The sequence below is a fragment of the Mus caroli genome, unplaced genomic scaffold (genome assembly GCF_978045245.1).
Source record: "Mus caroli unplaced genomic scaffold, Mus_caroli_1 scaffold_4, whole genome shotgun sequence".
NCBI lineage: Eukaryota > Metazoa > Chordata > Mammalia > Rodentia > Muridae > Mus > Mus caroli.
The window spans coordinates 110966888-110980983 of NW_028227259.1; the positions used below are offsets into that span (position 1 = coordinate 110966888).

General features: G+C 39.1%; 1 protein-coding gene across 21 annotated transcripts in view; it reads right to left on the minus strand.

The window, feature by feature from the left end:
* Nucleotides 1–14096, minus strand: part of Znf644 (zinc finger protein 644) — an 80142-nt gene that overhangs the window by 17408 nt on the left and 48638 nt on the right. For 15 of the 21 annotated variants that reach the window (XM_029478073.2, XM_029478066.2, XM_029478057.2 and 12 more), the window contains 2 exons: nt 1542–4567; nt 765–1370 (listed from right to left, as the gene is read on the minus strand). The exons of 4 other annotated variants lie outside the window; for them this stretch is intronic. In XM_029478073.2, the coding sequence (XP_029333933.1) occupies nt 765–1370; nt 1542–4536 (3601 nt within the window). In that variant the 5' untranslated portion in view covers nt 4537–4567. The remainder of the gene's footprint in view (nt 1–764; nt 1371–1541; nt 4568–14096) is intronic. 2 more of the 21 variants (XM_085836969.1, XM_085836972.1) reach the window with 1 other exon arrangement.

Genomic DNA, 14096 nt, shown 5'->3' on the forward strand with positions numbered 1-14096 from the left:
AACCTCAAAACAAACAAACCAAAAAACAAACCCAACAAACCCTTCTAGTGTTTGAGTATAAACCAGACCTAAGAATACCAAAGTATTTCTCTACCTGCCACATTGTTTCCCAGGACATTCAAAACAGCCCTTCAACAGAAAGCAGCAGCACTAAGCCAAGCACCTGCTCTGTTGCAGTAGAGCACAACTGTGACACTCACAAGGCCAAATGAACATTCGTATTCACTACAGTTCTCTAAAGTCACACAATACAACACAACAAGGCTTCAGGGAGGAGACTCTTGTTTGGGTTAATAGTATCACACAACAGGTACCATCCTTTGGTCTAAAGCTGTTCTGAACTGCCTTGCCTTGCCTTGCCTTAGCAGAGGGACACCAGCAGCTCAGTTCTTGGTAGCACTGGCAGAAACACGTCAGAGGTCTTCCAATAACACTGCTGTGCTGCTAACCCTGAGCCTCCCGTACATACATACCTCAGCAGTGCTGACTTTTACAGGTCAGTTGGCTTAGTGTAGGGGTAGGGGAAGTGTGTGTGTTTGTGTGTTCATGTGCACACGCTTTGCTTTTGTTGTCAACTTACATTCAGACCAAGAATGAGGCAGAGACTCAGTACTGCTGGGCATCCTCTGATGAGCTACAGCAGAGCCAGTGTGCCCCGCCATGCAGCAGTTTGAACAGGAAGATGCTCAGAAGGCACTTCACATGGATGTTCTACCTCACAAAGCACAACTCAACTGTGTTGAAAGACTCACAAGTGTCCTTACCTGAGTGCATAGTCAAGTCCATTTTTTGTGGCTGATAGATCAACGGACTGTCTTCATTTAATGGAAGAACACATTTCTGAACAAATCTCTTTCTTGCTGTCTGGTTATGGGTCTTGTGAGGAGAAACAGCAGAATTCCTTTCTTCGCCTAGCCTTCTACTTTTAAGAAGTTCTATCAGTGTAAGAGACTGGTTCTTTCTCCCACTGGGCAGTTCAGGCTTTCTTTCACCACACTCACTTAAGAAATGCAGCCCTTCTTCCTCTGATGCAGACACTGAGAGAGCCTCTGTCTTTAGGCCATTGTGGTATTCATCAAGAGGTAAGACATTGTGAGATAGGAAGTCATCGCCTGAGGAGAGTTTCTGAGCTACAAACGGTCTGGGGATAATACGGCGACTGTTGAGCGCCTTCAGGATCTTTTCATACTTCTCTTCGTTTTGCATCATCTCATTCAGAACACAGATTGGAGATTTGTGAGCATCCCATTTAGTTTTCCCAAGTCTTTTCAGATGGCCTCTGACATGATTTGATAACCCAATCTTTGTGTCAAACCAACCACCACAGAGCTGACAAGTATGTTCGGAAGTAGTTTCAGACTTCTCTATAGCTAAAAAAAGATTTTCAAGAGTAGTATCAGACTCTTACAAATCACTGTAAATGATTATATTCATAAATGGAAACTGTGTGATTCTAAAAAGGACCAAACTCAAACAGTTTTCACCTCCTCTGAATCTGAACAGATTTATTAGGCCCCAACTATCTCCAACAGTGGACTTACCTTTTCTAACTCGTTTCACAGGCGTCCCGTTGCCAGTTCTTTTGAAGTGCTGCATCTTGTCACTTGTGGCTATTTGTTCTGGTGATACAACATGACGGGCTTCATAGCTCAATCCTGCTCTGTGAAGATGTCCTCGGACGTGATTTGACAACCCAACACCCGTTTCAAATGTTGCTGGGCAATAAGGACATGACTTCTTCTCAAGAGACAAGTCAGTCCAATGAAAAACAGAACTATGCTTTGACAAAGGCGTTTCTGGGCTTTCCAAATGCTGAGGATCCTGTATATCCTGTAAAAAGCTGTTAGTGCCACCGTCTTCATAATATTCAAAGTAGAAGCCATCATTCTGATCGTAACTCAGGGCAGCACTTTCTCCAGGGCCCTGGCCCTCTATCTTGCTTTTAAACAGGGGCAGTAAGTTTACATGTTCTTGACTAAGGTCACTGTAGGCTTCTTCTTCCATGGCCTGTGTAGTGTAGTCACCTAACTCAACGTTATCCCAGGAGCTGTCATCTTCTGTTTCGTAACTATCTTTCTTATCAGAATGAAGCTTTTGCAAAACAACAACAGTCATTTTATGCAGAAAGTCGGGATAGCTATCCAGGTCCTCTCCAGCAGAGCTGTCCTTCTTTGAGGCCTTAACTACTCTTTTCACAGCTACACGCTTGTGGTCTTTCCCGTTTTCTGGCCTTTTGGTGTCTGCATTAAGAGGGTCTGAAATAAAAGTATGAGAGTTACTGGATGAAAATAGATGTAAAGAGTTTAATGAATTAACCTCTTTTTTGAAAGGAAGTGGGTATGAGTCACCTGATTTTCTGATCGTCCGGTAGTTGTTATACTTGTGTCTATATAAATAACTGCTGTCTGCCCTGGCGTTAGGTTTTTCTCTCGGGGCCTGATGGAAATACTTTGGTTGTTGGTCAGTGCTGCTCTTAACCATAACGTTCTTATGAGGAGACTTGTTTTGACTGCACGCATTTACACCAGATTGGGCAATGCTTTTCCGAGCTTTTTGTATTCTATGTGGCCGCTTATGAAATTTTGAAAAATTACTTGACTGTGAGCTTGATCCAAATGTCCGTTTAGCATCCTGTTTTAAAGCAGAGTTCTTTGGAAATGTACTTGCCTGCTGCTTTGCTAATGACTTGGTGCTATCGGCATCTCCGGACTCCTCAAGGCTGTCACTTTTTCTTTTGTCAAGTCCCAGTGGATTACCAAAGGAGTCAGCACACGCCGAGGAATGCAAATAGTCCATGTGCTTCTTCAGAATACTTCTGGCTGACGTAGTGAAGGGGCACATCTTACATAGGTAAGTAGCAGGTTTTTTGGATGATCCTATAACAGAGTCTTTCACTGAAGTCTTCTTTTGTGTTTTTCTCTGAGTTACTTCTGAACTCACAACAGGACACTTCACTGCTGCTCCATGGGCGATGCCCCTATGACATTCCAGCTCATTCTCCGTCACTGCCATGAAGTTACACTCCTCACAGCAGTAGTACCGTTTGTCTTTCTCATGGGTTTTTGCATGTTGCACAAACGTCTTAGGGCAATTGGTACCAAACACACACTGAGGGCACTGGAGTCGAGCACTTCTGCCTTCATCCTGGAGCTCTTTCAACTCACGAATCTCTTCCATCAGCTTCTGCCGTCTTTCTTGGTGAATGATCATATGCTTTAGCAGTGAATTACGATCTCGAAATGTCCGTCCACATTCTCTACAAGCATATGGCCTGGGGACATTAAGGTGGCGAAAGTGACTATTCCCATCTAAATGATACATCATATGTCTGTGGAGATGCTTTTTCTCCCTAAAATTCACATTGCACTTTGTACAGGGGTAGAATGATGGCTCTTCAGTACTGAAAGCAACAGGTGACTCAGGATCACTCTCTTCACATTTCTTTTTTAAGGTATTTGAAATTAAAGTGCGAGTATGAACAGGTGAATTATCTTCTCCACATTTATCTGAGTTATAAACTAGATGCTGAAAAGTGTCCACAGACTCCAAGTGTCCATCAGCTGACTCAGGTTTCACTTTTGATAATGTGTAGTTCTGTGAGTCTATTGCTTGTATCTCCTCATTTTGCCCTAGAAAGTCAACCTGAAGAATTTTTGATTTTCCAGGTGCACGGCCTGAGTCACTGTAGCAGTCCTCTGTGTAGCGAGTGATCTTGCTCACATCCATTTTTCTCTTTCTCTTTTTTTCTAGACCTACTACTTTAGAATGAGCTGGGGATTTATCCACCGTCTCTTCACTAGTCATAAGAAACTGAATGAACTCTTTTTGGGGATCCCAGTTTGTATCATTTTCTGACCTAAATTCGTCTGTACCTGAGGAAATCACTGCTAACGCGCTGACACAGTCGTCTCTGACCACTGCGGAGGCGTCGCCCTGACCCACCTCTGCTTGACTTCGTAAAGTGCTCTCTGACTTCATGCTATTCCCTACTGAATTCTGAACATCACAACCGACTAAAGCAGAGGTAGGTGCTTTTTTAATGGAATGGGTTGGATTCTTAGTATGTGCTACATCTGATAACAAAAACAGAACTTGGTGTTGACTTGCTTTTTGTGGTGTAGACAGCTGATGATCAGCTGCTGCCTTCAAAGTGGAGCAAGACTCTGTTGCTAGTTGACCTGCAGGCTGTCCAGTGGTTAATAAAACACTACCTTCATTCATACTGGAAGTCTTTGTGGAAGAGGAGCATGAGACTGGTCCATTAACAACAGCTCCTGTGGGCAAGGTAAAGTTCTCACTAGGAACAGCAGGAGTGCTGGCAGGGATAAACAAAGCAGACTGGCCTCCACTTAAGGCTTTTTCTGATCGATCCTCTGACGATTCTTCAGATAGAGTCAACGAACTGTTTTTCTGAACTGATGTCTGACAATCTTTTGGTTTATGAACTCCACTGTCTTTCTCAGAGATAAAATTGCTGTCATCTTGGAGTTCTTCTTTAGCACCAGTAATGTCGGTGTTTATCTTCAAATCATCCATATTGTTGGCAAGATCATTTAACACATTTAGTCTAGAAAATGGAAAACAAAAATTTAGATTTGCATCAAAAAAGTACTATTGGAATGTATGGAAAATTGGAAGTATACATTTTCATTGGTTTAATTTTCTACTCTTTATATATTGAGATATTAATAACTTTATAGGAATTAGAAAACACTTCAAACAATGAACCACTTTAAAAATATTTTCAAAGCAAATATTGCTATTTCTGCTTCCTAGAAATTAAGTATTATACATACACAAACGACCAAGGAAAGGCAGCATACGCTTACATACAATACAAATGAATGCATTACACACGGAAAAAAGTTTAAAATATCATGCATAATTTTATAATAAAAACAATTCCCTGGCTTGAACAGATTCCCCAAGGACAGTTACAGTAGAAGAACTGGAATCATCAAATGGAAAGAACTATTTTATCACCTGAAGCTCGTTTCTGGAAGAAGGTAACAAAACACTTCAGGGTAAACAATGTGGGTCAAATATAGTAATTGCAATCAACATCACTGGCTTACTTATATATAAATAGTAATTCTTATTTCTAAAATATTTAAAACTGTTTTGCTCAAGATAGTGTTCTGTCAAAATTCTACAAAACTGTCTTACTCATAAGGTTCTAGTCATTCTTTATCCAAGTTATTCTTAATTATAAGTTACTAATGTTAAAATTAGTGAAGTTTTATGTCAAAATTTCATACTCTGAGATCCCAAATTCTAGGCATTTCCAAAAAGCAATTATATCACTTATAATCTAACAGTAGTGTAGAGGCCTAGAATTTTCTTATGAGATGTTATAAATAGTGTATTTCATACATAATGTAGATTTAACATGGCAAAGTGCTTTTGATCATATATTGAGCTGTTATAAGAAGACAAAAGAAACTTAAAAGAAAGGAGCCGTATGAGGCTGCCCGGAGAGGTGAAGATCACTCCCCTACATCACAGGGCGCTTGCTCTTCCACATGGCTCTTTGGAAAAGTGGACACACTGCACTACAACTGCTTGTCCTTAACTCATTAAGGGCAGGGACACAACCTGGTCACCATCATGTTTCCCTGAACCACCAGGCAAGGGTGCAAGGCAGCGCTTGTTGAATAAAGGAGTTAAGTGTTGAATAAGTAAAAATGCAACTGCAAAATCAAAAGAAAAAAGAAAACAAACAGCTTTATATCTATGAGATGTACACACAGCCGCTCACTCAAGTAACCAGGGCAGACTTGGTTTCTGCTTTGCAGACAAAAATATATCCTTCGCATTATCTTTGCAGTTTTTGTTTTTAATTTGTATAGTGAACAATACTATTTTAAGACAGCAAGAGTCTAAAGTTCAATTCAGAAATTAAGATATTTTAAATAATTTTCACTTGGAGTAGAAATTTCATGTTTTGTAAATCATTAACTCTAGCACAAAAAAGGATTTGAATAACTGTCTCATTTCATAAGTTACAGAAACACATTCTTCTTTCAACAAAATGCTTAATAAACACATCAAAGATTACAAACAAGTTATCATAAAGATCTTTCCTTGGCATTATTTATACCAACAGTCATTATTCCTTCCCTCACACAGTTTAGAATTCTGCTTTGAAGCTGGCAAACTTCCACAGTAATAAAAATAGACTTCCAATAAGATCATATTCAACGGTATCACCCCAAAGTGGTGCTAATGCAGCACCCAGCAGGAGTCGACATCACAAACACAAGTTAAAAATGGGCAGCACATAAACATGTGTGAAGAGAGTGGGGCTGATGCTGTCCTGGTACCAAACCCTGGGATTTCAGGCCAAGTTCAGGAAACAGTCAACTGCCTCAGTACTAACATCCGCACAATGCTGGGATGAATGACAGGTTTTTAACTAGCCTGAAAGACACTTTCTGTTTCTATTTATTATAATCACAGAGGTAGTCAAATATATGCTCAGTCAATTTGAAGCCTGTATTAGCTTTTCTCAACAGGAAGCAACGTTGCTAACGAAGTGGTAAATTCAGTGTTAATGAGTGGCTTCACTGTTACCACCTCAGAGGTAAAGCCTTCCATGTTCTGTGTTCTACCCATCTGTTCTGGTGTTAGAGGTTGAAGGATGAACAGACGCCTTCCATTTAAAGCAACTTCACTGGTGCCCCCTGAACAGCAGGGTGACAAACTAGGGGAATATCATGTTGATTTGAAGGCTGCATCCTTGTTACCAGAATGGCTTAATAAGATCTAACTTCACGTTCTGAAGATATCAAGCCATTTTGCTCAAAAACATATTTAAAATACATGTATAAAAACATATTTGGTCCACAAAACATATCTAGTAAACAAAAGAAACTAAATCACACTGCTGAAACATGAAAGCAGGTCTTTACCAGTCAGTTTTTCTTCATGTCCACATGATGAAATGCGACTTAACTATCTACTAATTCATAATTGTCTCTACTCAGGAGAAATTAGAAGGCTTTCTTAGGCCACTCAAAAGAGCAATTTATTTCATCAACTGGAAAACATGATGTAAGAAATGGAGTCTGAAGTTGGTGTTTACACACAGCTAACATTTTTCTGGGTTTAATTTTCCTAATACATTCTGACTATAAAATGCTTAAAGCATTTTATACAAATTTCAGGGCACAATGAAAAACAATGCATCATTACATTCTGAAGGATCTTTATCATTACATTCTGAAAAATCTGTAATTTTTATCTACTTCCTTGGATTAAAAGAGGACTGTATTCATCCAGATAAAACAACATTTGACTTATACACTAATTTAACACTTCTCCAAACAGTTTTCAACTACTCTATATGGACAAGTACATAGAGCTGAAGAACTGACACCAGTCTGTTGATGTAACAAAAGAAACATACTTGTAGATAAGCATTACTCACTCAATTTAAGGACGCTAACCAGGGCTAGAGGGGTAGTTCAATAAGCTTTATTCCAGAGGACCCAGGTGCAATTCCCAGCACCTATATGGCAGCTTACAACTATCTGTAACTCCAGTTCCAAAGGATCCAATGCCTTCACACAGAGAAACATTCAAGCAAAAACCAAAGTACATAAAATAAAAATAAATCATTAAAAATATATTTAAAAAATAAATATAAAGGAAGCTAACAAATTTAAAACATACTAAAATGGTATGATGTTTAAAAGATTTCAATGTTTAAGAGAACTTGAATTTGATTAATTCAAAGTACCACTTAAGATTCTTTAAAAACTGTTTAGATAGCACTACTAAAATCCTTCTATAATCATAGAATCACAGAATCTTCCTCTTAACTGAATTTAAACATGTTCTTTAAAAAATGCATACTTTTTTTAAAGCTGCAAATGGGGGTTTAAAATCTACATAAAGCGTACTTCAGCTTCTAGAAACATAATGAGTTCTGCAGCTATAGCTGCCTCTAGTCATACACGGTGAGCACTGCACAGCACAGAGGTCAGGCCTGTCTTCAAGATGACAGATCATCACTTACACGCCTCAAGCTAGTCTTATTGTCTCAGAAATCTCAAACATCAGTATTTTTGCAAACTATCAGCACTTGCTATAACACCCTCACTACACTGCATCTTGAGGTTACTACAGAAGAAATGAGGTGATAATTGCATATTAACATAATTATTCTGTAATCCCTCTGAGCAAGCTTCCTAGGTCACTCAGTAATTCAGATTAGATACAACCTTCTTGTCATCAAATCTATGCTGTCCACTTTCTGTTCATGAATAATTCTTTTTTGATAAAAATTATCTTAATTTCATTCTTTTATGTACATTATTAATTGTATTTATTGCAAGTAGGTTAACATTTTATGAGTACTTATTACATAATGCCAACCTTTGTTATATAGTATAATTTCACAAAAAAAAAGTAGTATAATTTTGCCCTCATTTTAAGTTAGTTCATTAGTAACTGTATTACATAGCTATAAATAAATTATAACGTTGCCCACTAGCTGAGTTCTAGTCAGGTTTTCAGAAACCCTATGTTCATTTACATTATCCTTAGAACAGATGACAACTTCAGCTAGTAAGGTATAAGACTGGGTCAAAGAGAGAAAACCATTCACAAACTGTCATCTTAACTGCAAAATAAATCCCAATGAACTACATTTAAATCACTTTAGCATTTAAGCCTATAAGTACTACACACACTGTAATGACATACAAACCTAATTCTCACCCAGATTCTACTACAAGACAAAGTGTATTACATAATCCTATCAACTGGGTAGTATCTTAATGTGGATGGGGTGTCACGCTGACTGGAAATACTATAAAAAATAAACAACTTACAAAAATAGAGGCTAATACTAACCACCATGCCATATAATATAGCAAAGAAGCACGTTAGTCTGCTTAGCGTCACAACCCACAGGGTTAATAATCTATAAACTACTGAAAGCCTGTCACAGAAAGCAGAACATGTAGTCAATATGCTCAAATTATAATGGCAGAATTTCACCTTAAAATTAAGAAAAGCCAGGAAGAGGAACCCTTGACACAAAAGACGGCTGTCTTATCTAACGACCAACTCAAATGGCTCAGCAGGTAGCTATTTGCCAGAAACACTTAAGAACAGAACTAGAGGTTGAAGATCAAATAAGATGATCTGTAACTAAGGTCCTTTCTAATATGTACGATCATGTTAATTTAATTGCATCACTAACCAGCAACACTATTTGAAACTAAGAGGAGAATTTAACTACAGGACCTTAAACACTCTAATTTGAACTACTGGAAACAATCTTTTAATGACAACTGGAATACACTACTGATGACCCTCAGGCAATGAAAACACCGTGCTAAGTGAGGAACACAGGAGAACCATAAAGCTGTCTGCCTCTGACCATGTACACTTTAAGAAGCCTAAGGCCAAATGGCGAACACATGTAGGTAACTACACAACCGTCGAGGTGTGATGGGGCACAGCATGAAACATAAACAAATATTGTACACAGGCAACTTAGACAGAGTCTTGCTTTCATTCAAAATAGCTCAAGGTGAGATTTCAAGGTGTGTCTCCATCTCTTGTGCTGTTCTCAGCACACATGTGCAGGTGACAGAACTCCCAGGAGTCTTATCTGTCTTTCCACCATGCGGGCCTGGGGACAGAAGTCAGGTCTGTTAGCTGGTAGCAAGTGCCTTTACTCACTGAGCCACCTCACCAACTCCTTCCCTATACAGTTATCTTACTACTTCCTGGTCTGAGATTCAGAAATTAGGAATTCAGCAGGACTAAATCTTCTAGAAAATGCTCATCTGGCTTGCAAATCTGACCAAGAACTCATGGTGAGGGGAGATCCTAACTACTGTCATTTTGCCAGGTGGACACTTAACTGTCCTCTTAAGTACCCACAGTAAGAGCAGATCTCAGAGCCACCCAGAGAAGCTCCTGTGTGCAGTGGACGAGGTTAGCATGCACACTCAGCCAGACAGAACACCTGCACCCCCACCAGTCCTTCCGAGAGTCAGGAAGAGAGGAACAGTCCAGGAGCTGGGCATCAGGAAGCACCACCAGAGTCAAGCACTGGATTCTGGTCAGGACGGCTGTGCTCATCAACTCTCAGCAGCTGGCTGTCCGAGCACGGCCAGTACAGAGGAGCCAGGCAGCACTGGAGCTGAGGTGCCCCTGACAGATGATGGCTTCTGTGAGGACAGTCAAGTTTTCTTTAAGCAGGTGGCCTCACACTCTTCAATTTATGGACAGCACAAACCAAACTCACTAAGGGTAGATCTAGGAGTTGGGAGGAGGTCACTATGATCAAAATACATTACATCAATGTATGAAATCAAGTAACTAATAAAAATATTTTGTAAATTTAAAAATCCTAAGGTTTTGTAGAAATGTTCCCCTTTCAACTCATCTTCAATTCATGTAAACTTTCAAAAAGCCCCTAGATAGCAAAACTAGTATTAAAAAAGACAAGGCAAGTCGTGCTAATTTCAAGTTGCTACGAAGCTACAGTAGTTAAGTGGCAGTGGCAGAGGCAGGGATACAGACTGATGGGATCTATTTCAGAGTCCAGAAATCAACCAATCCATCAGTCATCCATGGCAAACTAATTTTCACCAAGGTATTAAAAAAAAAAAACTGAACATGAGAAGAACTGCCTTTTGAGCCAGATCAGATATTAAAACAAAACTGATCAACATTCTGAATACCTGGCACTCAGAGAAGAGGCAGGAGGATCTCTGTGAGTCTAAGGCCAGCCTGGTCTACACAGTGAGTTTCAGGCCACAGGTATTCAATGAGCCCATGTCTCTAAAACTAAAAACCAAAAAATAAGCAAACAAAACAAAACAAAAAAGCAATCTGAATGTAGGAGTCCAATTTGCAAAATTCTTAGAAGATGTCATGGAATATGGATGCTTCAGCATCAAAAGCACAGGTGGGGTAAAAACTAACATGGACTTTATCAAAATAAAGGACCTATGTAGGGCATAGTGGTGCTCACCTTTAATCCCAACACTTAGGAGGCAGAGGCAGATAGATCTGTGTTCAAGTCTAGCCTAGACTATAGAGCGAGTTCCAGGACAGCTACACAGAGAAACCCTGTCTTGAATGAATGAATAAATGAATGAAAGAAAGGCCTGTTTATCAAAGGGCATTATTTAAATGTATTAGATAAATGTTAAATAACCAAGATATATAAAAAGGTCAACGAGGAGGACAACCAGTAGACTTGATCAAATTGTCTGTTTAAAGAAGATCTACAAATAGCCAACAAGCCAATGAATATATGTTTCATTTTATGGTCATTAAAAATCAAAGCCTCAAGAAGATAAATTCTTCATACCCATAAGATCCTTAGCTTTAGCGAACAGTATACTAGAAACAACCAGAATAGAGACAAATGTGAATCAGAGACTCTCACACACAGATGATGAGAAAGTGAAGTGCCCATGTGCAGAAAAAACGTTAGGTGATTCCGAAAGGGCTAAATGGAAGCATGTGACCTAGCTGGTCAACATCTAGATAGTTAATAATATTAGATAATCTCTGCAAAAATGAGAGTTTGTGTTCAGAGAGATTTGTTTTCCAGTGCTTACAGTAAACCTGGAGCCAGTGCTCATCAGTGCCATATCCTCAGTCCTCGTTTTTACTGTGAGGAGTACCCACAAAGTTGCCTGCCAAGTCCAGGCAGGCCTTTAACTTTCAATCCAAACTTCAGTTTCAAAAGTAGCTAAGAGCAGTAAGCCTGACTCACAGGGGAAACTTACATTAAAATATATGTACAGCTTGTATTTACAAAACCCAAAAGATACAACAGAATGCTATTCAACCACAAGTAAGTAGCTAATCCTAAAAGGTCATCAGAGACAGAGGTAACACACCAAGTGAAGATGGAAACAGGGGAAATGGAAATGGTTATATAATAGGCTATGTATTTTATGGAGTGACCAAATGACTCAGCTATGCGAGCTGATGGTTGCCTCCGAATGCAAATACACCATACATCACAGAACCACACTCTAAAAACTGTTAATTGTATGTCGTGTGAATTATTTCAATTTTTAAAGAGAACAATCATACAATGTGGTACATTCTGTCAATATCTAATGATGTAGAAGAAATTTTTGCTTCCTAGATCTGCCCAAAACCACCCAAACTCTAAGTCACATAATGGCTTCTTTGTAATATTAAATTAACAAGGTGTCCCATAGTGCATGGTCTTTCTAGTTGGAACATGGGAAAAACTTTTTCAGTTGTATTTTGCCAGGCCTTTCTGGCTGGGAAGCATGCAACAGCAATAGCAAAAGCCAGGACAAAGGACTAGTAGCATCCTAGTACAAACAATGCCAGCAACAGTAGGCGTGATGGGCAGAGAGCTCAGGGGCAAAGTATGTCCTCAGTTCCTGTGCCAGACCACAGCACTGGGAGGCAGGCATGAACAGACAATGAAGCTGTAAGGAGAGCTGTCTGGGGATGGGTGGGTCAGAGAGGGCAGGGCTCTGCTCTCCCTAGTGCCCTGTGAGGCTTCAGCTGCACTTCAAGGCGGCACTCAAGGGAGCAAGCACCTCAGTTTTGGCCATCCTTGTCTATGGTGTTATAAAGGAACCAATCTGAGTATTCTGTTAAAGCAGCACAAAACTGGATGAAGAAAAATGAGTAAGAGGGGAGAGAATACAAGTGGTATTCAAGTATTCTAGATCTCTGCATTTCTCTAAAAAGATTAAAATGACATAATTAAATTAAAATTTTATAGGCAAGAATGCAATTGTAATCCTCAAGGGTAAGTCTCAAAAGTGTGCTCTAAGAAGCACTGGGGATCCCCAAAGCTCTGCACAGGAGTCCTCAAAATTAAAGCAATTTTCATACTAACACCTTCCCTGCCAGTTTTGCTCTCCTTCTCTCCTAAGTGTATAATGAAATTTTCCAGAGGCTGTATGATTTGGGATAGCCCAACATATTAAAAAAAAAAAAAAAAAAAAAAAGACAGGTAGACGAATACAAGAAAGGTCTTCAATTAAGACATTTAAAAAAGTTTCTTAAATGTAAAGTAATGCTAGACTCACTAAATTTCTACTAGAAATTATATTTTATAAAACTGCATTACTTATGCAAACATGTTTTGAAATATTTATATAGTATCTATGTAGCTTAAGTATTTATATAGCTTCTGCTCACATTCAAATAAAATAGCTATCCTTCTCAAATACCTAGGGACACCCTGGACTGCCTGACACACTGGGTAGGCAAGGTAAGGGCAGCTATGCCACCAAGCATCTGTGAGGCAAATCCCTCGTGATACCTGGCCTGCGCCTAGATAACTGCACTGAGGTGGAGACACTGATAGAACCATTGAGACAAATCAGAGTTTTATAAAGGGTCAACAAATAATTTGAGACTCACTGACTTAAATAGAGGTAACATTCATAAAAATTGAAAAACTTAAGACCATAGCATGAAAATATGATTCTACTTCACAGTAATAAATACATTCAATTTTATAAAACCTAAAATATAACAAACATTGATGGAAGTGTAAACAACAAAGAGAGCTTGTACTTCTTGTATATAAAGACTTACGTGTCACATAAATCAAGGCATGGTGGCACTGAAACCAGAGTAAGCTGACCAAAGATAAAGCACAGAAAGAGAAACAAGTCCATGTGTGTGTGTGTGTGTACAATCACCTTATTTATGACAAAGTAATATATATCAACAGCAAGTCTTTTTAATACATATAAAATGTATAGTCATATGAAATAGTGACAGTTTGTAAAAATCGATTCTAGCCAAATAGTAAAGCTACTAGGATAGTTTCCCAACTGTACTGCCAATACTGTACTCCTGGTAGCACCCCTAACCCAATGTATAGAATGCCACAGTACCCTATCCATTTGCTTGTGAAAGCATTGCCAAAGCAGAGATGTGGGATCAAAGAGAAGAGAACTGCCTGCCGCTGAGAACCACTGTTATACAAGAGACTATAGACAGTCACATCCTTAGAACAGGAAATAAACAGAACACAACAAACACTACCTAGAAAGCAAAATGACGACCTACTAGACTACACTAAAATGAAAGTCTCTGTTTCACAAGGCAAC